A 26,397-nucleotide genomic window follows, 5' to 3' on the forward strand; every position below is an offset into this window, starting at 1 on the left:
GAAATGAAATGAGGTATTTACAGCTCACTCGTATGATTAACACAAGGAAGGTGGTTAACCATGTCAGAGCGGCTGGCTTGAGTGTGGTGTGAGCGAAAGTGTGAAAGTGAACAAATGTGCTAATAAAGTGAACAAATGTGCTACGTAATATTATTGTTAAGCAATAATTCGTATTGGATCAATAAAGTCATTTCTTTTGAATCCACCTTAAGTATATATATACTTGTATATAAGTACGATGGTAAACAGAAATTTTAGATCTGACTTTAATTAATTGTCTAAACTATCGATCTCTTGGATAAAAATTAATATAATTACTAATCAATAATAATCAATAATAATTAATTACTTATCAACTAATTAAAATCAGACGAGCATTTCAACAAGAAAACGTCGTGGTCCGAAAGTGAAGCTGAGTTACAGTTTCTAGTGAACCATTTTCAAGATAAGCTCAAGTATACCAGCTTCTCCTGGATGATAAGTGAGGAACGAAAGAAATATTCCCACATCGTAAGTTTATTAATAAATTAAGTTGATTACCGTAATAAATTAAGTTAATTTATAAATTAAGTTAATTAATAAATTAAGTTAATGTTTGATTTATTATTTTACAATAACAGCAGCAAATGTCAAATTTTTACTAGTTGTATTTGACACAGCTCAGGACTATCAAGTGTACAGCTATGAGCTTGAGTGTGGCCATTGCTAACAATTTACACTACATAGCCTGTTGAAGCCTTTACAGCCAGTCCTTGTTCTGTTTTCGGAGAAAATTTTACGTCACGTCTCCACTTATATATATTCAAGTCTCTTAGTCAACTTTATTTCGCACCCCTGAATCCAATGATCATGACGCAAGGAAGTGTGAAAATTGTTTGGTATTTAGAAATTTCGAGTTTCGACTCCTTTGAATTGTAGTCCCTGAACAACACAGAGAAAAGGTTTAACTTGATACCATGACGTAAGGTGAACAGTGTGGTGTGAATTATCATCTTTGGACTAGGAGAGGCCATTTTAAGGGACTTTCTTTTGATTGAAACCTAACTAATTGAGTTGTTAAGTTTTCAAATTTGGAAATAGAATTTTTCCTTAAGACTTTCTGCAGTTAAATTTGGACCGAAACCAACTAGAACTTTCCTGGAACGTTATTAATCGTTTCTTTAACCGGAGGATTTATTTTCAATTCAATTTACTTTAGAGATCGTTAACATATTATTATATGCCAGCTTTAAGTTTGGAAAAGCTTTGTAACCTTTACACAATTGGTATTTTTAAAGTGGCTTACGTCAGAGAAGGGGCTCTGAAAATGTGAAAAATCTGATGTACGTCATATTATATCCCTCATTATTCCAGATTCTTTATGATTAGATATTATTATTCTTTATGATTAGATATTATGTTCAGCACGATATGGAGGCAGGCCCGGTGAAAGATTTACAAGATCTGACCATTTCCATGGACTACATTGACCACGTTAGACTTGCGAAATACCGGCAAAGCTGTGTCATTCAACAACCTGACGTAAGTGGTAATTATATGAACTCATGAAATTACCATTTCTGTTATACCCCCTATTCTGTGGATAGCGGAATGCTTGATACCCAACGGAAGCATTTAACACGAACAAAATTCCATTTTTTTCTCCAGTGGGCGTTTCCAAGCGCTAACGTAAATAGATTATTCTATTTATAATATGTCATGATTTTAAAATTTCGGCCACCAAATGATAGAATCATAGAAGAGGAGGCAGTTGTAGTAGTATTTTTTAATTTAATGAATTGCTAAGTAGGTAATGACCTTTTTAATTTAACCTTTGTGTCATGCCTTCATGCGTTTCAAAATTTCGACCACTAAATGATAGAACGGTACTATCGATACCGTGAGAAATCTAAAAAGCGGTATCCGTTCTCTCCCCGTATAAATTTGCATCGGCTATTGGTTGGCTGTAAAGAAATAAAGAAAAATTTGAATTGTAAAGAACTTGTGAGCTAGTCATGTGGACGACTCATTAGATATGTCCGAGAGAGAGAGGGCTTCGGGACCTCTTCTAAGTGGCTGTCGAGACAATTACCGCGGTTAGAGATCGGTAAATATTATTTATTATTAAGTACAAACACTTTGTGTTTATGCTTCAGGGAGGATCACGGTGAATGATTGTGATTTAAGTGGGTTCCAAAACAATTACCACTATTAGAGATCGGTAAATATTATTCAATTATATTTCAATCACTTTGTGTTTATGCTCCAGGGAGGTTCACGGTGAATGGTTATAATTTATTTAAATGGGTTCCAGGTACTTGGCGAGCCTTTTTTCTAAGAAATTCTTTATTGGCTCAGTTGAGCGGTAATATATAAGTTCAGGATGGTAGTAGTTTTAACAGTACGGCTGCGATGACTGTAACTGAGGCTCTGAGGTGCTATTATTGTTACCTGCTCGTCATATTTTCACTCCGCAAGTATTGTCCCTGGATTACTACTTTTCCAAAACCAGCTGGCACTTAATTAAAGCGTATCATTTTGACTCATGTCACTTTTAACACCATCCTCCACCATTCACTCTTATTTCTCCGGCAACCTTCCCCAGGGTTGCCACACCCCAGAGGTCTAGGTAGGCAAAGCATCTCAATGCTATCCTCTCGTGGGCTATCATGGCCCAGTCTCTCTTTAAAAAAAAGAAAAAAAAGGGGTCTGGAGGGTTTTTAGAGGTAATTAGAGGTAATTAGATGTAATTAGAGGTAATTAGAAGTAATGTTAGTGGATTATAAAAAATTGGTATTTAACGGTAGATAGAAGAGGAGGCAGTTGTAGTAATATTTTTTAATTTAATTAATTGCTAAGTTAGTAATGACCGTTTTTAATTTAACCTTTGTTCAGTGCTTAAGTTATAACTGCAAGTCCATCAGCTATCATGGGGTCTCTTTTACCGGTCCTTCAATCTGCTCAGCAAAGCAAGCAAGATAGAATTATCAAGTTGTATCTGTTCGTGACCATGCTACTTTAATATTAAGCGCTTCTCCCTGAAAACCACTATGAATTCTTGATTCGAACAAGGAGTTTGTTCGAGTCTGTCACGAATTCATTTTGGTTCTCGGGGACTTCGTAATTGTCCAACTTATTAGCATTCCAGTGATTTTATAAAATATCCTGGCCTCACTGTTTGCAATCACTTGAATTTTGTAGCTTTAATTTGGTAGGTGTTTCACTAAGTAAATCCTTTGTCTTTTAATTCGTTAGCCAATGTCTTCGATTTTCCCACATCCTAGCACATTGCTATAATATATTATTATGATCCTGTACCTATGTGGCAAGTTCGCTCCCTAAAAAAACAAATAATCATCGATTACCTCTAAATAAATACCTGCCATCTCTTGATAACTTTCTCACGTACAATGTTAAACTATTTCCTTTAAAATTTCCTGAAGGTGAGTCTGATTATAGCGGATCTGTAAAGTTCGATCCAGTATCCATTGCTCTTTCCGGTGTACGTCATAGGCAAAGATTAATGGCGTCGTCTTTTTTCAAAACGTTTTATGTTTACCCATTGACATTACACTACAATATTACAACATTACAACATTACAACAACAACAAGAAGATAAATTCATGTGTTGTAAAAGCACCGCGTGGAGAAGTGGAATTTGGTAATCTAGTTCGGTCACCAAGTAGTCGGAAGAAACACCATCTTGCTTGAAGAATGAACATAGCTCTCTCAAACTTTCTTTTTATTTTTAAGCTCGCACACTCATCATTGGTATGATGATTCGCCGATTTGTGTTTCCCCTTAGAACTTTAGAATGATAAAAAACATTCGGGTCCAATTACTCTAACTTGACAGTCTATTATCCTGGGTTCCCTTTTACGCATAATAATTTTTACTGAGATCAAGGGTGTTTCCTGGAACATTCCTGGATCGGCGGAATGTCTGGTATGTGAAATTTTGGCTCCGAAATATTTGTGTACGTTGTATCAGGCAAAATGATACTAGGTGATAGATAAACTTCGTATTGTTTTTGTTGCTAGTTGTTTAATCAGTACTAGTGTTGTTAGTTCTTAGTTTTGTCGTTAACGCTTTAACATCCCAGGTAGAATTCTCCCACGAGCTAAGCTCGGTCCAAGAGAAGTTTGACATGTGTTACGACGCAATCAGCCAGCACCTCAACAATCTCCGTCACCACATCTACCGAGTAGACAGGGACAGCAGTGGCATGCTCAGAGTCATGAGGTCACTGTACGATATCACCGAGAGGAACGTAGAACAAGAGGTATTTTCACTGTTGTTATTAACCAAGACAGCTGTTATTAATTAACCGGTCATTGAATGGTTTTTATTTAAATGTGATTAATATAGTACAGAAAACTTTTATTTGCTTATTATAAAGATATTGTAGATCCCTCGTCGTAAGGTTGATTCTATTACTCTGTTAGATTACTGTCTGATAATGTATTAATACTGTCTAACACTGTGTTAATCGTATTAAGTTTAGAGCTGAGAATTAGTTTTGTCTCAAAATATAGAAAATAAATTATAAAAATTAAACGGATCGTGTCTCGTATACCTCATTGAATGTCAGAGCTCACTAAGTTTGTTGCCAGTATTATTCTTCAAGTTAGTTACGTTTCAGTCAAATTTGTTTTGTTTCAAAACTAAGCAGATAAATTTTCAAAATTTGACAAATCATGTATCGTATGCCTCATTGAATTTCGAAGTTCACAAAATTAAGCAGATAGATTTACAAAATTTTACAAATCATTTTTCCAATGGCTCTTAGAATTCTTTCTTCATCGAATCTGTTGCTCGAATTACACTTGAAGCTGGTTATGTTTCCCTCGAATTAGTTTTGTCTCAAAGTTAAGCGTCAGATTTTCAAAATTTAACGAATGAAGGTTTGAATGCCTCTTTGCATTTCGTTGTTCACTGAATTTGTTGCTCGCTGTAAATGATCTAATAACTTCATAATTAAATACCTAAATAATCAAACAAATTATTGACTAATCAACTTAATATCTAAAAAATTCTGAATTATTTTCTAATTAGTAGTAAATCTGTTCTTGCCGCAACTCTGATTACATAATATTTCAATGCTTGTCGTCCAACAAACGTCCAACAAAACCTTCAAAGCTTGCCTTTACAAGACCATGAGAGAACCTACTATAAACACTGACTCTACAATAGCAACATGCTCAATAGTAGTTAATCGAATTGCCTGACGTCAGTGTTGTACAGTAATGTAGTTGTAAATACTGTGGTCACCAATATTATGTGGAAACCGGTCTCCGTGGCACTTAACCCGGCTTTTACAGGATTCAATCCCAGCTTATATAGAAATATTGGCTTGTAATGGAATAGTATTAACTTATAGTAGCATAGTATTAACTTACAGTGTTACCAAATTAATTGTCAGCATTTGGGCAATATTCTCCTGGTACCGCGACCGTACCTACTTTTTTTACAGGATTCGCTTTTAACTTATATAATAGACTTATAAACTTTTTTTCTATTTTCATTTCATTTCAATAGACTTATAGCAGTATATAATTAACCTGTTATATATTGATACCGTATTAACACTCTGGTGACTTGTATTAACTACCCTGGTATCTGACCTACATTTGCCTTGGTATCTGACCTACATTTGCCTTGGTATCTGACCTACATTACCCTGGTATCTGACCTACATTAACCCTGGTATCTGACATACTTTCCCCTTTCAGATTGACAAGTGCAGATTACGAACCGACTACATCCTGTTCTGCCTGCGGCAATGGCGCTCCATGTCACAGGAGATAAAGCACATCTTCAACAACAACCCAACCATGATGGTACGTACAAACACTCTTATTACCACACACACGCTGTTAATGGTATAATTCATTCCTCAATACACAGTCCGTAATGCGACTTAGTTTGCTATATATTTGTTTTTAATTAGCCACAATTCGTTTCCCCAGCTTGATCAAGTTTTATGAGCTGGCGGCTGTTGTGTTATACTGAGCAGTACCTGTTAGAGTACTGTTAGAGCACTGTTAGAGTACTGTTAGAGTACTGTTAGAGTACTGTTAGAGTACTGTTAGAGTACTGTTAGAGTACTGCTAGAGTACTGTTAGAGTACTGTTAGAGTACTGTTAGAGTACTGTTAGAGTACTGTTAGAGTACTGTTAGAGTACTGTTAGAGTACTGTTAGAGTACTGTTAGAGTACTGTTAGAGTACTGTTAGAGAACTGTTAGAGTACTGTTAGAGTACTGTTAGAGTACTGTTAGAGTACTGTTAGAGTACTGTTAGAGTACTGTTAGAGTACTGTTAGAGTACTGTTAGAGTACTGTTAGAGTACTGTTAGAGTACTGTTAGAGTACTGTTAGAGTACTGTTAGAGTACCTGTTAGAGTACTGTTAGAGTACTGTTAGAGTACTGTTAGAGTACTGTTAGAGTACTGTTAGAGTACTGTTAGAGTACTGTTAGAGTACTGTTAGAGTACTGTTAGAGTACTGTTAGAGTACCTGTTAGAGTACTGTTAGAGTACTGTTAGAGTACTGTTAGAGTACTGTTAGAGTACTGTTAGAGTACTGTTAGAGTACTGTTAGAGTACTGTTAGAGTACCTGTTAGAGTACTGTTAGAGTACTGTTAGAGTACCTGTTAGAGCACTGTTAGAGTACCTGTTAGAGTACTGTTAGAGTACTGTTAGAGTACTGTTAGAGTACTGTTAGAGTACTGTTAGAGTACTGTTAGAGTACTGTTAGAGTACTGTTAGAGTACTGTTAGAGTACTGTTAGAGTACCTGTTAGAGTACTGTTAGAGTACTGTTAGAGTACCTGTTAGAGCACTGTTAGAGTACCTGTTAGAGTACTGTTAGAGTACTGTTAGAGTACTGTTAGAGTACTGTTAGAGTACTGTTAGAGTACTGTTAGAGTACTGTTAGAGTACCTGTTAGAGCACTGTTAGAGCACTGTTAGAGTACTGTTAGAGTACTGTTAGAGTACTGTTAGAGTACTGTTAGAGTACCTGTTAGAGCACTGTTAGAGTACCTGTTAGAGTACTGTTAGAGTACTGTTAGAGTACTGTTAGAGTACTGTTAGAATACTGTTAGAGTACTGTTAGAGTACCTGTTAGAGAACTGTTAGAGTACTGTTAGAGTACTGTTAGAGTACTGTTAGAGTACCTGTTAGAGTACTGTTAGAGTACCTGTTAGAGCACTGTTAGAGTACTGTTAGAGTACTGTTAGAGTACTGTTAGAGTACCTGTTAGAGCACTGTTAGAGTACTGTAAGAGTACTGCTAGAGCACTGTTAGAGTACTGCTATAGTACTGTTAGAGTACTGTTAGAGTACTGTTAGAGCACTAATAGAGTACTGCTATAGTACTGTTAGAGTACCTGTTAGAGTACTGTTAGAGTACTGTTAGAGTACCTGTTAGAGTACTGTTAGAGTACTGTTAGAGTACCTGTTAGAGTACCTGTTAGAGTACTGTTAGAGTACTGTTAGAGTACTGTTAGAGTACTGTTAGAGTACCTGTTAGAGTACTGTTAGAGTACTGTTTAAGTACTGTTAGAGTACTGTTAGAGTACTGTTAGAGTACTGTTAGAGCACTGTTAGAGTACTGTTAGAGTTCTGTTAGAGTACTGTTAGAGTACTGTTAGAGTACTGTTAGAGTACTGTTAGAGTACTGTTAGAGTACTGTTAGAGTACTGTTAGAGTACCTGTTAGAGTACTGTTAGAGTACTGTTAGAGTACTGTTAGAGTACTGTTAGAGTACTGTTAGAGTACTGTTAGAGTACTGTTAGAGTACTGTTAGAGTACTGTTAGAGTACTGTTAGAGTACCTGTTAGAGTACTGTTAGAGTACTGTTAGAGTACTGTTAGAGTACTGTTAGAGTACTGTTAGAGTACTGTTAGAGTACTGTTAGAGTACTGTTAGAGTACCTGTTAGAGTACTGTTAGAGTACTGTTAGAGTACCTGTTAGAGCACTGTTAGAGTACCTGTTAGAGTACTGTTAGAGTACTGTTAGAGTACTGTTAGAGTACTGTTAGAGTACTGTTAGAGTACTGTTAGAGTACTGTTAGAGTACTGTTAGAGTACTGTTAGAGTACTGTTAGAGTACCTGTTAGAGTACTGTTAGAGTACTGTTAGAGTACCTGTTAGAGCACTGTTAGAGTACCTGTTAGAGTACTGTTAGAGTACTGTTAGAGTACTGTTAGAGTACTGTTAGAGTACTGTTAGAGTACTGTTAGAGTACTGTTAGAGTACCTGTTAGAGCACTGTTAGAGCACTGTTAGAGTACTGTTAGAGTACTGTTAGAGTACTGTTAGAGTACTGTTAGAGTACCTGTTAGAGCACTGTTAGAGTACCTGTTAGAGTACTGTTAGAGTACTGTTAGAGTACTGTTAGAGTACTGTTAGAATACTGTTAGAGTACTGTTAGAGTACCTGTTAGAGAACTGTTAGAGTACTGTTAGAGTACTGTTAGAGTACTGTTAGAGTACCTGTTAGAGTACTGTTAGAGTACCTGTTAGAGCACTGTTAGAGTACTGTTAGAGTACTGCTAGAGCACTGTTAGAGTACTGTTAGAGTACCTGTTAGAGCACTGTTAGAGTACTGTAAGAGTACTGCTAGAGCACTGTTAGAGTACTGCTATAGTACTGTTAGAGTACTGTTAGAGTACTGTTAGAGCACTAATAGAGTACTGCTATAGTACTGTTAGAGTACCTGTTAGAGTACTGTTAGAGTACTGTTAGAGTACCTGTTAGAGTACTGTTAGAGTACTGTTAGAGTACCTGTTAGAGTACCTGTTAGAGTACTGTTAGAGTACTGTTAGAGTACTGTTAGAGTACTGTTAGAGTACCTGTTAGAGTACTGTTAGAGTACTGTTTAAGTACTGTTAGAGTACTGTTAGAGTACTGTTAGAGTACTGTTAGAGCACTGTTAGAGTACTGTTAGAGTTCTGTTAGAGTACTGTTAGAGTACTGTTAGAGTACCTGTTAGAGTACTGTTAGAGTACTGTTAGAGTACTGTTAGAGTACTGTTAGAGTACTGTTAGAGTACTGTTAGAGCACGGTTAGAGTCCTGTTAGAGTACTGTTAGAGTACTATTAGAGCACTGTTGGAGGGGAATAATCGTAATAAAATTAACATTTCTCCAAGGTTTTTTGGCACATTTGGGGAGAGAAGTATCGCTTTAGCGGACCCGGCAATTTAGGTATTACAGTAAATAATGTAGTTCATCAACACAAATAAAACTCTTTAAGTATGTTCAGGTCTGGTATTAGGATTTTTAGCCAAGTAAGAATGTAATGATGCGATTTTATAGAAACGTTTCAAGAGTTGTAACATCTTTGCCGTAAATTCCAATCTAGACACCAGTAATTTCAAGTTTGCGTAATCAAGTTTTGATGGCAGTCTTACACTATATTATCGTCATATTATTATATACCTATACTGGGGGGGGTGTCACGTCCGTCTATGTCCGCTTGTCTCATAGAATCCAAAAAGGACAGGACATAGGCGGACATAGACGGACATAGGCGGACATAGGCGGACATAGGCGGACATAGACGGACATAGGCGGACATAGGCGGACATTAATGGACACCTAAATTGCTAAATAAAATGTTCAATTTTTGCTGTTATAGGGGGATCATGTTTTTTGTCCGTTCGGTACCCTATATTTTCAAAACGGACAAAAAATAGAGCGGACAAAAACGGACAAAAATGGAAATAACATTTAGATGCTTCCTCCTCCTACTCTTCCTCCTCCTCCCCCTGGGTCTTCCTGATCTTCCTCAGTCCTCTTCCTCCTCCCCTCCTCAGTCCTCCTCCTACTCCTCCTCCTCGTCCTCAGTCCTCCTCATCAGTCCTCAACAGTCCTCCTCCTCCCCAGTCCTCCTCCTCCTCCTGAGTCCTCCTCCTGGGTCCTCCTCCTGGGTCCTCCTCCTCCTCTTCATCCTCCTCCTCTTCCTCCTCAGTCCTCAGTCCTCCTCCTCATCCTTCTCCTCATTCCTCCATCCTCCTCCTCAGTCCTCCCCCAGTCCCCCTCCTCCTCCTCCTATTCAGTCCTCCTCCTCCTCCTTCTCAGTCCTCCTCAGTCCTCCTCCTCCTCCTTCTCAGTCCTCCTCAGTCCTCCTCCTCCTCCTCCTCCTCTTCCCTCTCAGTCATCCTCCTCAGCCATCCTCCTCAGTCCTCCTCCTCCTGGGTCCTCCTCCTCCTCTTCATCCTCCTCCTCTTCCTCCTCGGTCCTCAGTCCTCCTCCCCCTGGGTCCTCCTCCTCATCCTTCTCATCAGTCCTCCTCCTCCCCAGTCCTCTCCCAGTCCCCCTCCTCCTCCTCCTCCTATTCAGTCCTCCTCCTCCTCCTCCTCAGTTCTCCTTAGTCCTCCTTCTCATTTCTCCTAAGTCCTCCTCCTGAGTCCTCCTCCTCTTCCTTCTGAGTCCTCCTCCTGAGTCCTCCTCCTCCTCCCTCTCAGTCATCCTCCTCAGTCATCCTCCTCAGCCATCCTCCTTAGCCATCCTCCTCAGTACTCCTCAGTCCTCCTCCTTCTCAGTCATCGTCAGTCCTCCTCCTCAGTCCTCCTCAGTCCTCCTCCTCCTGGGTCCTCCTCCTCCTCCTGGGTCCTCCAGCCTCCTGGGTCTTCCTGATCCTCCCCAGTCCTCTTCCTCCTCCCCTCCTCAGTCCTCCTCCTACTCTTCCTCCTCGTCCTCAGTCCTCATCATCAGTCCTCAACAGTTCTCCTCCTCCCCAGTCCTCCTCCTCCTCCTGGGGCCTTTTCCTGGGTCCTCCTCCTGGGGCCTTTTCCTGGGTCCTCCTCCTGGGTCCTCCTTCTCCTGCTCAGTCCTTCTCCTCCTCAGTCCCCTTCTTCCTCTTCCTCCTCCTCCTCCCTCTCAGCCATCCTCCTCAGCCATCCTCTTCAGCCATCCTCCTCAGCCATTCTCCCTTAGTCCTCCTCCTTCTCAGTCCTCGTCAGTCCTCCTCCTGAGTCCTCCTCCTCCTCAGTCATCCTCCTGAGTTCTCCTCCTCCTCCTCCTCCTCCTCCTAGGTCCTCCTTCTGGGTCCTCCTCCTCCTCCTCCTCCTGGGTCTTCCTGATCCTTCTCCTCCCTCTCAGTCATCCTCCTCAGCCATCCTCCTCAGCCATCCTTCTCAGCCATCCTCCTCAGTCCTCCTCAGTCCTCCTCCTCCTCCTGGGTCCTCCTCCTCCTCCTCCTCCTGGGTCCTCCAGCCTCCTGGGTCTTCCTGATCCTCCCCAGTCCTCTTCCTCCTCCCCTCCTCAGTCCTCCTCCTACTCTTCCTCCTCGTCCTCAGTCCTCCTCATCAGTCCTCAACAGTTCTCCTCCTCCCCAGTCCTCCTCCTCCTCCTGGGGCCTTTTCCTGGGTCCTCCTCCTGGGTCCTCCTCCTCCTGGGTCCTCCTCCTCCTGGGTCCTCCTCCTCCTGGGTCCTCCTTCTCCTGCTCAGTCCTTCTCCTCCTCCTCCTCAGTCCTCTTCTTCCTCTTCCTCCTCCTCCTCCCTCTCAGCCATCCTCCTCAGCCATCCTCTTCAGCCATCCTCCTCAGCCATCCTCCTCAGTCCTCCTCCTTCTCAGTCCTCGTCAGTCCTCCTCCTGAGTCCTCCTCCTCCTCAGTCATCCTCCTGAAATCTCCTCCTCCTCCTCCTCCTCTTCCTCCTAGGTCCTCCTTCTGGGTCCTCCTCCTCCTCCTCCTCCTGGGTCTTCCTGATCCTTCTCCTCCCTCTCAGTCATCCTCCTCAGTCATCCTCCTCAGCCATCCTCCTCAGCCATCCTTCTCAGCCATCCTCCTCAGTCCTCCTCAGTCCTCCTCCTCCTCCTGGGTCCTCCTCCTCCTCCTGGGTCCTCCAGCCTCCTGGGTCTTCCTGATCCTCCCCAGTCCTCTTCCTCCTCCCCTCCTCAGTCCTCCTCCTACTCTTCCTCCTCGTCCTCAGTCCTCCTCATCAGTCCTCAACAGTTCTCCTCCTCCCCAGTCCTCCTTCTCCTCCTGGGGCCTTTTCCTGGGTCCTCCTCCTGGGTCCTCCTCCTCCTGGGTCCTCCTTCTCCTCCTCAGTCCTTCTCCTCCTCCTCCTCAGTCCTCTTCTTCCTCTTCCTCCTCCTCCTCCCTCTCAGCCATCCTCCTCAGCCATCCTCTTCAGCCATCCTCCTCAGCCATCCTCCTCAGTCCTCCTCCTTCTCAGTCCTCGTCAGTCCTCCTCCTGAGTCCTCCTCCTCCTCAGTCATCCTCCTGAAATCTCCTCCTCCTCCTCCTCCTCTTCCTCCTAGGTCCTCCTTCTGGGTCCTCCTCCTCCTCCTCCTCCTGGGTCTTCCTGATCCTTCTCCTCCCTCTCAGTCATCCTCCTCAGTCATCCTCCTCAGCCATCCTCCTCAGCCATCCTTCTCAGCCATCCTCCTCAGTCCTCCTCAGTCCTCCTCCTCCTCCTGGGTCCTCCTCCTCCTCCTGGGTCCTCCAGCCTCCTGGGTCTTCCTGATCCTCCCCAGTCCTCTTCCTCCTCCCCTCCTCAGTCCTCCTCCTACTCTTCCTCCTCGTCCTCAGTCCTCCTCATCAGTCCTCAACAGTTCTCCTCCTCCCCAGTCCTCCTCCTCCTCCTGGGGCCTTTTCCTGGGTCCTCCTCCTGGGTCCTCCTCCTCCTGGGTCCTCCTTCTCCTGCTCAGTCCTTCTCCTCCTCCTCCTCAGTCCTCTTCTTCCTCTTCCTCCTCCTCCTCCCTCTCAGCCATCCTCCTCAGCCATCCTCCTCAGCCATCCTCCTCAGTCCTCCTCCTTCTCAGTCCTCCTCAGTCCTCCTCCTGAGTCATCCTCCTCCTGAGTCATCCTCCTCAGTTCTCCTCCTCCTCCTCCTCCTCCTAGGTCCTCCTTCTGGGTCCTCCTCCTCCTCCTCCTCCTGGGTCTTCCTTATCCTTCTCCTCCCTCTCAGTCATCCTCCTCAGTCATCCTCCTCAGTCATCCTCCTCAGCCATCCTACTCAGCCATCCTTCTCAGCCATCCTCCTCAGTACTCTTCAGTACTCTTCAGTACTCTTCAGTACTCTTCAGTCCTCAAAATGTTCGCCTGCTAATGTCCACCAATGTCCGCTAATGTCCATCCAAGTCCGCCAATGTCCGTCCGGGTCCGCCAATGTCCGTCCGAGTCCGCCAATGTCCGTCCGAGTCCGCCAATGTCCGTCCGAGTCCGCCAATGTCCGTCCGTGTCCGCCAATGTCCCAAAAAACACGTCCGTTGTCTCATAGAATCCAAAAAGGACAGGACATAGGCGGACATAGACGGACATGACACCCCCCCCCCCCCCCCCCCCCTATACTGCATATAGAATATCTAAGTGATCTCTGGAAGACGAACTTCAAAAAGGAAGCGTTCTTTCGTTAAACTCATCTTTCATTAAATTTTCTACGTTATAATTTCGATTTGTGACAGCATTAAAGGATCAATTAAAGGGATTGAAGAGGTTTCTTAGCAAAATTATGAAGAAGTTACAAGAATATCGCCCATTTGTAAGAATATATCGTGAGTAGGCGTGTTTACCTACTGTAGAAATATAATTACACAAATTTGAGCCATTTTGGTGAATTTCTCACCTGCAATACGAAAATGCATCTGCGCAACATTTGGTTGCTGTCAAATTTTTAATCAGCAAAATCTCAACAGACCACTACGGTGTACCACCAAATAAATTATGTATATTTGAACAATAATGGTTAAGTACCTTGTTCCATAATAGGTGATATGTTCAAGTTTGAAAGAATTAACTCCGAAAGGATAATTCCTAACAAGAATGTAAGGAGCAAAATTGTGCACTATTTTGCATCTTAATAATTCCTCATAGTCGTATTATTACAATTCTTTTTTGGAATTGGCCAGGATTTGTAAAATGTAAGTAGTACTGAACGGAACGCGCTAAATGTTTTGCAAATATGAAAGTTTTTCCTTCTTCGCGCACGTACGCCGCGCACAGTATAAATATACACGCATCCATACAAACTTATCACGTGTCCATATTTTGAACCCAACTACATACCATGTGCCAACTTTGCTGTGAACTGAATGCTATTCTTGGCAACCATGTACAGCTGACATATTTCGTATGATCCAAATTATCATATCATCCGTTTCTAACTCTTTCAGGGCTGATGTTGTTTTAAGTTCTACCTGATCACTTAGTGTTGATGTTTTTCGGTCTTATTGCCTTGAGGGGTGTAATAGATCCGTCGAACATTTACCAAGATGTGTTTAATTTGTTAGTGTAATTATCCCCAAGTAACATCTCAATCTTATACATAACCTGGTACAAACAGATATATCTGATTGTACTAGGTTGGATTAAATCTTAACATAGAATGATATAATGTGGGGACATGATTGGCTGGCCCAGGCTCTAGCATAAAAGATAATTAATTTGGGGGGGGGGGGGGGTGTCACGTCCGTCTATGTCCGCTTGTCTCATAGAATCCAAAAAGGACAGGACATAGGCGGACATAGACGGACATAGGCGGACATAGGCGAACATAGGCGGACATAGACGGACATAGGCGGACATAGGCGGACATTAATGGACACCTAAATTGCTAAATAAAATGTTCAATTTTTGCTGTTATAGGGGGATCATGTTTTTTGTCCGTTCGGTACCCTATATTTTCAAAACGGACAAAAAATAGAGCGGACAAAAACGGACAAAAATGGAAATAACATTTAGATGCTTCCTCCTCCTACTCTTCCTCCTCCTCCCCCTGGGTCTTCCTGATCTTCCTCAGTCCTCTTCCTCCTCCCCTCCTCAGTCCTCCTCCTACTCCTCCTCCTCGTCCTCAGTCCTCCTCATCAGTCCTGAACAGTCCTCCTCCTCCCCAGTCCTCCTCCTCCTCCTGAGTCCTCCTCCTGGGTCCTCCTCCTGGGTCCTCCTCCTCCTCTTCATCCTCCTCCTCTTCCTCCTCAGTCCTCAGTCCTCCTCCTCATCCCTCTCCTCAGTCCTCCATCCTCCTCCTCAGTCCTCCCCCAGTCCCCCTCCTCCTCCTCCTATTCAGTCCTCCTCCTCCTCCTTCTCAGTCCTCCTCAGTCCTCCTCCTCCTCCTTCTCAGTCCTCCTCAGTCCTCCTCCTCCTCCTCCTCCTCTTCCCTCTCAGTCATCCTCCTCAGCCATCCTCCTCAGTCCTCCTCCTCCTGGGTCCTCCTCCTCCTCTTCATCCTCCTCCTCTTCCTCCTCGGTCCTCAGTCCTCCTCCCCCTGGGTCCTCCTCCTCATCCTTCTCATCAGTCCTCCTCCTCCCCAGTCCTCTCCCAGTCCCCCTCCTCCTCCTCCTCCTATTCAGTCCTCCTCCTCCTCCTCCTCAGTTCTCCTTAGTCCTCCTTCTCATTTCTCCTAAGTCCTCCTCCTGAGTCCTCCTCCTCTTCCTTCTGAGTCCTCCTCCTGAGTCCTCCTCCTCCTCCCTCTCAGTCATCCTCCTCAGTCATCCTCCTCAGCCATCCTCCTCAGCCATCCTCCTCAGTACTCCTCAGTCCTCCTCCTTCTCAGTCATCGTCAGTCCTCCTCCTCAGTCCTCCTCAGTCCTCCTCCTCCTGGGTCCTCCTCCTCCTCCTGGGTCCTCCAGCCTCCTGGGTCTTCCTGATCCTCCCCAGTCCTCTTCCTCCTCCCCTCCTCAGTCCTCCTCCTACTCTTCCTCCTCGTCCTCAGTCCTCCTCATCAGTCCTCAACAGTTCTCCTCCTCCCCAGTCCTCCTCCTCCTCCTGGGGCCTTTTCCTGGGTCCTCCTCCTGGGGCCTTTTCCTGGGTCCTCCTCCTGGGTCCTCCTTCTCCTGCTCAGTCCTTCTCCTCCTCAGTCCCCTTCTTCCTCTTCCTCCTCCTCCTCCCTCTCAGCCATCCTCCTCAGCCATCCTCTTCAGCCATCCTCCTCAGCCATTCTCCCTTAGTCCTCCTCCTTCTCAGTCCTCGTCAGTCCTCCTCCTGAGTCCTCCTCCTCCTCAGTCATCCTCCTGAGTTCTCCTCCTCCTCCTCCTCCTCCTCCTAGGTCCTCCTTCTGGGTCCTCCTCCTCCTCCTCCTCCTGGGTCTTCCTGATCCTTCTCCTCCCTCTCAGTCATCCTCCTCAGCCATCCTCCTCAGCCATCCTTCTCAGCCATCCTCCTCAGTCCTCCTCAGTCCTCCTCCTCCTCCTGGGTCCTCCTCCTCCTCCTCCTCCTGGGTCCTCCAGCCTCCTGGGTCTTCCTGATCCTCCCCAGTCCTCTTCCTCCTCCCCTCCTCAGTCCTCCTCCTACTCTTCCTCCTCGTCCTCAGTCCTCCTCATCAGTCCTCAACAGTTCTCCTCCTCCCCAGTCCTCCTCCTCCTCCTGGGGCCTTTTCCTGGGTCCTCCTCCTGGGTCCTCCTCCTCCTGGGTCCTCCTTCTCCTGCTCAGTCCTTCTCCTCCTCCTCCTCAGTCCTCTTCTTCCTCTTCCTCCTCCTCCTCCCTCTCAGCCATCCTCCTCAGCCATCCTCTTCAGCCATCCTCCTCAGCCATCCTCCTCAGTCCTCCTCCTTCTCAGTCCTCGTCAGTCCTCCTCCTGAGTCCTTTTCCTCCTCAGTCATCCTCCTGAGTTCTCCTCCTCCTCCTCCTCCTCCTCCTCCTAGGTCCTCCTTCTGGGTCCTCCTCCTCCTCCTCCTCCTGGGTTTTCCTGATCCTTCTCCTCCCTCTCAGTCATCCTCCTCAGTCATCCTCCTCAGCCATCCTCCTCAGCCATCCTTCTCAGCCATCCTCCTCAGTCCTCCTCAGTCCTCCTCCTCCTCCTGGGTCCTCCTCCTCCTCCTCCGCCTGGGTCCTCCAGCCTCCTGGGTCTTCCTGATCCTCCCCAGTCCTCTTCCTCCTCCCCTCCTCAGTCCTCCTCCTACTCTTCCTCCTCGTCCTCAGTCCTCCTCATCAGTCCTCAACAGTTCTCCTCCTCCCCAGTCCTCCTTCTCCTCCTGGGGCCTTTTCCTGGGTCCTCCTCCTGGGTCCTCCTTCTCCTCCTCAGTCCTTCTCCTCCTCCTCCTCAGTCCTCTTCTTCCTCTTCCTCCTCCTCCTCCCTCTCAGCCATCCTCCTCAGCCATCCTCTTCAGCCATCCTCCTCAGCCATCCTCCTCAGTCCTCCTCCTTCTCAGTCCTCGTCAGTCCTCCTCCTGAGTCCTCCTCCTCCTGAGTCATCCTCCTGAAATCTCCTCCTCCTCCTCCTCCTCTTCCTCCTAGGTCCTCCTTCTGGGTCCTCCTCCTCCTCCTCCTCCTGGGTCTTCCTGATCCTTCTCCTCCCTCTCAGTCATCCTCCTCAGTCATCCTCCTCAGCCATCCTCCTCAGCCATCCTTCTCAGCCATCCTCCTCAGTCCTCCTCAGTCCTCCTCCTCCTCCTGGGTCCTCCTCCTCCTCCTGGGTCCTCCAGCCTCCTGGGTCTTCCTGATCCTCCCCAGTCCTCTTCCTCCTCCCCTCCTCAGTCCTCCTCCTACTCTTCCTCCTCGTCCTCAGTCCTCCTCATCAGTCCTCAACAGTTCTCCTCCTCCCCAGTCCTCCTCCTCCTCCTGGGGCCTTTTCCTGGGTCCTCCTCCTGGGTCCTCCTCCTCCTGGGTCCTCCTTCTCCTGCTCAGTCCTTCTCCTCCTCCTCCTCAGTCCTCCTCCTCAGTCCTCTTCTTCCTCCTCCTCCCTCTCAGCCATCCTCCTCAGCCATCCTCCTCAGCCATCCTCCTCAGTCCTCCTCCTTCTCAGTCCTCCTCAGTCCTCCTCCTGAGTCATCCTCCTCCTGAGTCATCCTCCTCAGTTCTCCTCCTCCTCCTCCTCCTCCTAGGTCCTCCTTCTGGGTCCTCCTCCTCCTCCTCCTCCTGGGTCTTCCTTATCCTTCTCCTCCCTCTCAGTCATCCTCCTCAGTCATCCTCCTCAGTCATCCTCCTCAGCCATCCTACTCAGCCATCCTTCTCAGCCATCCTCCTCAGTACTCTTCAGTACTCTTCAGTACTCTTCAGTACTCTTCAGTCCTCAAAATGTTTGCCTGCTAATGTCCACCAATGTCCGCTAATGTCCATCCAAGTCCGCCAATGTCCGTCCGGGTCCGCCAATGTCCGTCCGAGTCCGCCAATGTCCGTCCGAGTCCGCCAATGTCCGTCCGTGTCCGCCAATGTCCCAAAAAACACGTCCGTTGTCTCATAGAATCCAAAAAGGACAGGACATAGGCGGACATAGACGGACATGACACCCCCCCCCTAATTTCCAGAAGTTGTATGTTATGTAGTGTTAGGACGCTTAAACTGTTTAATGCAGCAACTAACAGAAATGTTGATTGAAATAAATCGTACACTTGAAGTGACTAGGAGTAACAATTAGCAGATGTTGCTTACTACACCAAAATGTGATGTTGAAGTGTCAAGGAAGTATGTATCACTTAAAATTGCCCGACTCGCGGACTCGCCACAATTACATTGAACTTCTCTTCTCACTAGTTGAAATTCGTTGGAAATTGTAAGATATGAATATTGATTATTGATACTTGTTGGAAATTGTAAGATATGAATATTGATACTTCCATTAACATAATTGAAGTATAGATCTGAATATTGGTGGGAAGGTGAACTATTTTTGTTCTAGCACGTGTAGTGATAGCGCGTGTAGTGACAGCAAATCTGGCTTTGATTGGTCAACTGAGGCTGTTTCACTGTTTGGTTAACCATTGTCGCGTGCAGCATATTGTTATAAATGTTTACCTCGGTAATATTTTTAAACCTGGGAAGAAATAATCCCAGTAGTCGGATCCTAACCGTCCTAAGAGGCCATCTCATTAACTTTTAGTGTTAAAAGCGATTTCTCGACGGTCATCACCTCTCTAGAGATCTCAATCCAGGGATTACAGTGGGATCACAGGGAGTAGTTGAGTTGAGTTTTTTTAATTGAGGTCTGTTGGCCGCAGTTCAATTTAGCTAATTTACCATAATAGTAATACCGCAGTGGTTTGGTTCCCACTTCAGAATGACACCATATTCTTTTTGCGGTATTACTATTATGGTAAATGAGCTAAATTTAACTGCGGCCAACAGATCTCAATCCAGGAATTACAGCGGGATCAAAGGTATTAGTTGAGTTGAGTTTTTTAATTTAGATTTGTTGGCCGCAATTAAATTTAGCTAATTTCCTACAATACCGCAGTGGTTTGGTTCCCACTTCAGAATGACACCATATTCTTTTTGCGGTATTACTATTATGGTAAATAAGCTAAATTTAACTGCGGCCAACAGATTACTGACCAATATTGGTCGAGGCAACGAAGTCAATTATAATTATAAAGTGGGGTACTGGTCAGCGGTCAATGAATAAACTAAAAGTTGAATTTTGGTCATTATATTTTGGCTAAATTGGTGTCAATGAAAAAATGTTGGAGTTTTCACAAATCATGCAGTAGTTAAACTTATTTACTGATCACTCCTAAACTGAGCGTTTTTGAGTATATGTTGTGCATGAGTCGGCAATTGAGAATAATTTGCTGTTATCAGCTGACTCTTTGACCTTTACTTTGACCTTTACTAAAGAAACCGTAATTTTGAAAATTGCCCTTTCTTAAGACACAAATATGCTGCTGGCCAGACCCATTAAGAGAGATGCCCAATAAAGTAAATCATTCTCCAATTTTTGTAGGTGTTTCTGGACACAAAGTGAGTCATCTTACATCTTGTGACAAATGCTATGTTGCTCATGAGTCTTGAAGACCTTTCTAGTTAACAGTCCAATAGCCCATTTGTGAATATTGTCAGGCAAAAATATTGAATATAGTGAATATTGTCGGCAAAAATCCGTTTTTCAGCTACATTTCCGAAAATAAGCCTTTTAGGGTATATTTTGCCCCATAATTTATATAAATGTGGCCATTATGTACATTTTAGTGTATCAGAATAGTCTATACGACCTTCCTAGGCGAAAATGTAAAAAATCATGGAAAATATGAACTGCGTCAAGCCAAAAACCGTTTTTCGGCCATATTTCCGAAAATAACTATTTTAAGGTATATATATTTTGTTCATAAGTTGAATATAAATATGGCTATTAGGCACATTTAGGTGTACGACGTTTCTGGGCTGAAATACAAAAATTCGAGTGACCGCGAAACCCTGAAAAAGGGTGTGGCCGAAAACGCCCGTATTGCATTTAGTACAAAAATGCAATAGAGTCAAAATGTTTTAAGCATCATCTAGAGAGGTGATAACCGTCGAGAGATCGCTTTTTAACACAAAAAGCTGACGAGTTTCCCCCTTCGTCTCGGACTACAGCTAGAATCAGCACGATTATAAGATATATCGAGGCAACCAATCGGCTATTAAGGTAGCATCTGTTTGACGATCCTATTAACAGTTCTAAGGCACCTAGCATGACATAAGGAATTGACCGCCCGGTCTCCACGTCGTTAACCCGGCGGGGTTGCACCAGGGGCGGTGGTAACAGAGCTTCAAGACTCCAGGAGTCTGTTGTCGATATCTATGTTTAATATATTTATGGTTCATAATTTGGGAGTCTCTCTCTCCAGTAGCAGGAGTTGGAGACATATGGACGCGTTGTGAAAGCCACCGAAAGGAAGGCTTACAGACGACGTTGACCGATCAGAAGTTTACCTATATTTCACTGCAAACTATTGGAACCTTTGATTAAGATTGCAAATGACCATAAATTATAAAGCCCCGTCCTTAGCCCCAATGACCGGTTAACATGTAATTTGTAAATATAAATTGAGAACTCGCATAACTCCTTCATTTTATTTTCTTTCTTACTCTTATTTGTGCCATTTCACTATTTTGATGGATCTGAAATAATGTAATTTCATTCGCAAAACCGAAATAATGTAATTTCATTCACTAACTTCAGTTTAAGACACGAAAGCTTCATCGAACCGGCTTCGTCAAAACCAGCCATAGGTTATCTGACCGGATGATTTTCATTATCAATATAACGATTTTACCTTAAAATGGATAGGTAAGATCCTGGGGAGTGGGGACTGATGATCAGGTCATTTAATTCAGTCATTCATTCATATAAATATTATTTAACTGTATTATACGTCAAATTATGCTCACTTGGTCAACAAAAAAGGATTGTAACGAGGTCTGATCGTCATCTTCTTACAGCGTTCGATGTCTTTGTTAACAAAGTTTGGCCAGAAGAGGGTCCGCAGCAGGGACAAAAGGATTTCGCGATTATTTTGGCCAAAAATCGCGGTACCGCGAAATTTAACAGGTTATACATTAAACTATACATAAAATTTGTCGCAGAGAATGGGAAATTTCGCGATTTCGTACATGCCGCGAAATCCTTTTGTCCCTGGTCCGCAGTAGTCTCATTACCTTAGTATTGCTGCAACCATAAACGGTCAATCACTACTTGTTCAGATATTTATTAGTTAAGTTAATATAATCAAACTAGCTGTACGGGACGGTTTGTGCTCCGGTGACTTATTGGAAGAATGTTTAGAAAAATCGTCGGAATTTTTCCCCTACATTTTTCCCCTATAATCACAAGGGACATATCATTTCTTTTTTTCTTTGCCGGTAAAGTTTACTGTTCATTTGGTTTCCCAGCTCCAGATGCACCCAAGTTAGAGAAAGACCCGACCTTTGTCGTTTTTTCCCCACAAGAAAATTTTGGAGGGCATGCGATAGAGAAACTTTTAAACTTTCTGAACGTACACGGGGGGGGGGGGGGGGGGGGGGGGCCAAGTGGATATTTGTAGATATTTGGATAATGTCATCCACTTTTTTCGTGAATTATCCATTACAATCATCTACAAATATCTACATTTATCTACAAAAAATGTATATCTCAAATATGTGCCCAGAAATTCTACTGAATTTTTGGAGATAAATGTATAAATTTGTAGAATTTGTAGAATTTTCGTGAATTATCCATTGACAATAATCTACAAAATATATCTACATTTATCTACAAAAAATGTAATCTCAAATATGTGCCCAGAAATTCTACTGAAATTTTGGAGATAAATGTATAAATTTGTAGAGTGTCATCCACTTTTTTCGTGGATTATCCACTCTACATTAATCTACAAATATCTACAAATATCCACTTGGCCCCCCCCCCCCCCCCCTACACGATGTGTTTTATAATATGAAATACTACATTGGCAGGCAAACATTCAGAGATTTGGCCGCTAAATAGAGATTTTATAATTCAATCGACGATCTCAAATATTTCATGCGAAAATAGAAGTGTATAACTATAATAGATTTTGGGTATTTTTTGCCAAAATTAGGCATTTGGTGGTGATTTGAGTACATTAAGAAAAATTGAAGAATTGAAAAGAGGCTGGACCTAAATGGCCGACGAAAGGATCTGGCTGCCTCTGAGTCTGTGCGTGACCCATCGGCCATCTGTGTAGCAAGTGATTGTTTCGATGGGGATGTTGTGCTTTTCGACAGTTGTTAGCAAAAAATATAACTCTCGGACAAATGCTTCGGTGACTTTGTAGTTGGAGATCATGAAACACCTGTTCGTTATGCTTGATTCGATTATAAAACAAAGTGTGACGTCATAGAACGCACCTGTTGTCTTATTATCACCAGGGCTGCTCTGGTAAGGAGACTTGTGTTCATACTCACATTCATACTCATTTTAATCAAATTCCTCCTTTCAGACGAAGATGGATAAGCAGATAGAAACATCAATACGGTACATAGAACGTATCCTGCAGTTGTCATTTGTCATGACCCGGCAACCTGACGATATTAACGTCATGCAGACTCCCAGTACCCACAGAATTGTAAGTAAGGTTAGTTTTGTGTCACTCTCCTTCTTTATGCCATTTTAATGTTTTTAGCATGATTGTTATAGCTGTTGTGAGATGCACCTGCCCATTTATAGTGCCGACTTGATTACCCGTATCACTTGTATGAATCGTGACATCACATACGGAAAAGTTTATGTTTGAACCAACCAAAATATCGATTACTTGCCAATAAGATTAATTAATCAACTAATTAAGATTAATTGATCAACTAATTAAGATTGATTGCCGGTTTCAGCTCCGGGAAAGAGAGTTTATCAAGGGGTCCTTCCTGGCGTACAACCCCAACTGCCCCATCCAGTGGATAAACATCTCTTCAGCCTGCCAGATGTACCTGATAGGTCTCAACGAGTACAAGTAAGTTTAATAAAGTAAGTTATTAAGTAACGAGTACAAGTAAGTTTAATAAAGTAAGTTATTAAGTAACGAGTACAAGTAAGTTTAATAAAGTAAGTTATTAAGTAACGAGTACAAGTAAGTTTAATAAAGTAAGTTATTAAGTAACGAGTACAAGTAAGTTTAATAAAGTAAGTCATTAAGTAACGAGTACAAGTAAGTTAAACGAGTTCTCGACGAGTACAAGTAAGTTTAATTAGGTAAGTTATTAAGTCACGATTACAAGTAAGTTAAGGGGGCAGGGGGGGTCTTCATGGAAATTTTCTCAAAATCGACTTCTTAGTTGTTTCTGATAGAGGGGAGTGATATCTATCAGATGCTTTTAATCCGATAGAAAAATATTGTTCCTAGCCGAAATTATCGCCGGTAAAAGGTCAGCGCTTGTGTGTAATTGTATTGCGCGAGCGATTTTTGATCGCGTGCCCTGAAAATCGAGTCTAAAAATCTATCTCCTCCTACATTTTTCGAGCAATCACCCTCAAACTTTCAGGATATGTTCTAAGGATCATTATAAAGGCAAAATTTTGAGATAGGCCTTTAAACATTTTTTATTCGATTTTAAAAATCTTGGACCTCGAAAAATCGTCAAAAAACCAGGTCCAAGATTTTCAAAATCGAATAAAAAATGTTTAAAGGCCCATCTCAAAATTTTGCTTGGACAATCTCTTCTAAATGATCCCTAGAACATATCCTGAAAGTTTGAGGGTGATTGCTCGAAAAATGTAGGAGGAGATAGATTTTTAGACTCGATTTTCAGGGCACGCGATCAAAAATCGCTCGCGCAATACAATTACACACAAGCGCTGACCTTCTACCGGCGATAATTTCTGCTAGGAGCAATATTTTTCTATCGGATTAAAAGCATCTGATAGATATCACTCCCATCTATCAGAAACAACTAAAAAGTCGATTTTGAGAAAATTTCCATGAAGCCCCCCCCCCCTGCCCCCTTAAACGAATTCTCAACGAGTACAAGTAAGTTTAATTAAGTAAGTTATTAAGTAACGAGTACAAGTAAGTTTAATAAAGTAAGTTATTAAGTAACGAGTACAAGTAAGTTAAACGAGTTCTCAACGAGTACAAGTAAGTTTAATTAGGTAAGTTATTAAGTAACGATTACAAGTAAGTTAAACGAATTCTCAACGAGTACAAGTAAGTTTAATTAAATAAGTTATTAAGTATATTAAGTAACGAGTACAAGTAAGTTAAACGAATTCTCAACGAGTACAAGTAAGTTTAATTAAGTAAGTTATTAAGTATATTAAGTAACGAGTACAAGTAGGTTAAACGAGTTCTCAACGAGTGCAAGTAAGTTAACTTATATCGTGGTTTCTTATATTTGCCCCATTCACATAGTTGACAAATACCTACACCTACCTGTGTTGAGATTCGTTAAGCTTTAACAGGGCCTTAACATCGTGTGAACACCCTACAATCTACATAGACTCATAGAGGAGATGTCATTCCTCTATCAGAGCAGCGAGTTTGAGTTCTGAGGAGTGTAGCTCCTAATGGGCGGTGTATCGGGAAGAGATAGCATGAACTGGGTGAGCTGCCATTTGGTAGGTCCCGGCCGCCGATGTAATTCAGATGGTTAGGCATTGCATTCAATACTCCTTGCGGTGAAAGCTTTCTGTACGCTTTCAAGCTCCTGGATGTCACTTATCTTGAAGGGGTGCCAATAATTGGCACCGTGCCATAGCTGGTAACATTATTCAAGTAGAGTACGAACCATCGACTTGTAGGAGTGACCATTATGACTGGTGATCTGGTCTGAAAAACACTGAAAAATCACGCATCTTTTTGTCGAGCCTTGTCGGCTATGGTCAAAATAGATCGTTGGAGACGTGAACCCCGAGGTCTCAACCTACAGTTTCGAGTGACTTGTCTTTGAATAATGATAAAATTAATATTCATCAAACCCAGACAATAATGAATAAATCATATATATATATAATAAAGACCCTGGTCATTAGGAAAGTTCGCACGAGATGGACCACGTTTTTCCAAATTTAACTTTAGAATATTGTCACAAGAAGAACTTTTAAGATAGGCATATGATATTTCACGTGTCTATAGTTCAACTAATTGAATTTTGATTTACATTTTGTTTTCTACTGACAGCTTCCAAACATGCAATAAAAGTTTAAACGTGTTTAATCGATTCATCAGATCTCACTCTTTCAGGAATTGAGGGGAAAATGAGGCTAACAAGTCTTTTCTAATTTTTGAATTATATCTGAATAATAATGTGTATCAAAGTATCCTCCGACCTTAAATACATGAGATGGATGCTCTAGGTCGAAGGTCGGCCCAGCCGACTCCTTTTTTCCTTTTAGTGGAGGGCAAAGTGAGGATAACAGAACTTTTCTAATTTTTGAATTATGTTCGAACAATAACGTCCTTTAAACTATCCTTCGACTTGGTATACATTATGTGGATACTTTAACTTTTAAGTCGATGGTAGACTATACCTACCCTTTCTGTCTTTTGACGGAGGATAAAATCAGGCTAACTATCAAGGTTTTCTTCCTTACTTGTTCTACTGATTCTTCGGACTAGCCCTTCAAATTGTTTGAAAGCCTCTCGAAAGGTGGTTAGCCTCATTTTCACCTCTAATATTTAAAGCTTAGATCTCGATCAAGTATAATCACTATGGATTATACTTCCAACTTGGATATCATGGTCGTTTCATGAGAAATTTCTTTTGGAAAAGTGATGAGGCTAATTCGTTAGCCTCAATTGTCCCTCGCAGTTCAATCACTCCCACTGAGTCTCGTGAGTGAGCTAGGAAGTCGCCGGACATCTCATTTTAAAGCCGTATCGATTCTCTATACGCATACCAAAAATCAAATGCGTAACTAAAACAGAAATGAAATTACAAACAGTCTTAAATTTGTTGTCAAAAACAAACTTTTAGGAGTGTTTCTAATGACCAGGGTCTAAAGTCAAATTTAATGATTTTTAAAATTTAATTTAATCTAGTTCCTGTGATCTTCTGATACGAGAATTGTCTTTGAAAATTTTGTATGTCCAAATCCATCTTTACTGATTGATTCTGCTGAAACTAGATCAGTCAGTTAGCTGCCTATTCAATGACATTACACCATATTAGTGAAGGAAGCCACCTTCCAGCTTCTAGCTTTACTAGACTCTTCTAGACGATATGTCTTATTTGATGTGTCTTTTTATTTGATGTGTCTTTGACAGCAGAGATGAATCATCGAACCACCTCGGATCTAAGGGGTTATCGTTAGAGGAACTTTACAAAG

At 42.8% G+C, this 26,397-nt stretch overlaps 2 protein-coding genes across 3 annotated transcripts in view; both read left to right on the forward strand.

Annotated features, from left to right (window-relative positions):
- LOC134816708 (serine/threonine-protein kinase Tao-like) overlaps nucleotides 1-26,397 on the forward strand; it is a 585,630-nt gene that overhangs the window by 211,692 nt on the left and 347,541 nt on the right. The gene's annotated exons all lie outside the window — the stretch shown is intronic.
- The window catches only part of LOC134816700 (uncharacterized), a 65,389-nt gene that overhangs the window by 891 nt on the left and 38,101 nt on the right, over nucleotides 1-26,397 (forward strand). Inside the window, exons 3-8 of one of the 2 annotated variants that reach the window (XM_063825660.1) lie at nucleotides 371-510; nucleotides 1,405-1,521; nucleotides 4,083-4,262; nucleotides 5,713-5,820; nucleotides 22,580-22,705; nucleotides 22,968-23,086. In XM_063825660.1, the coding sequence (XP_063681730.1) occupies nucleotides 371-510; nucleotides 1,405-1,521; nucleotides 4,083-4,262; nucleotides 5,713-5,820; nucleotides 22,580-22,705; nucleotides 22,968-23,086 (790 nt within the window). Of the gene's footprint in view, nucleotides 1-370; nucleotides 511-1,404; nucleotides 1,522-4,082; nucleotides 4,263-5,712; nucleotides 5,821-22,579; nucleotides 22,715-22,967; nucleotides 23,087-26,397 lie in introns of both variants that reach the window. The other variant, XM_063825659.1, reaches the window with a different exon arrangement.

The sequence above is a fragment of the Bolinopsis microptera genome, chromosome 6 (genome assembly GCF_026151205.1).
Source record: "Bolinopsis microptera isolate Bmic1 chromosome 6, MBARI_Bmic_1.0, whole genome shotgun sequence".
Taxonomy (NCBI): Eukaryota; Metazoa; Ctenophora; class Tentaculata; order Lobata; family Bolinopsidae; genus Bolinopsis; species Bolinopsis microptera.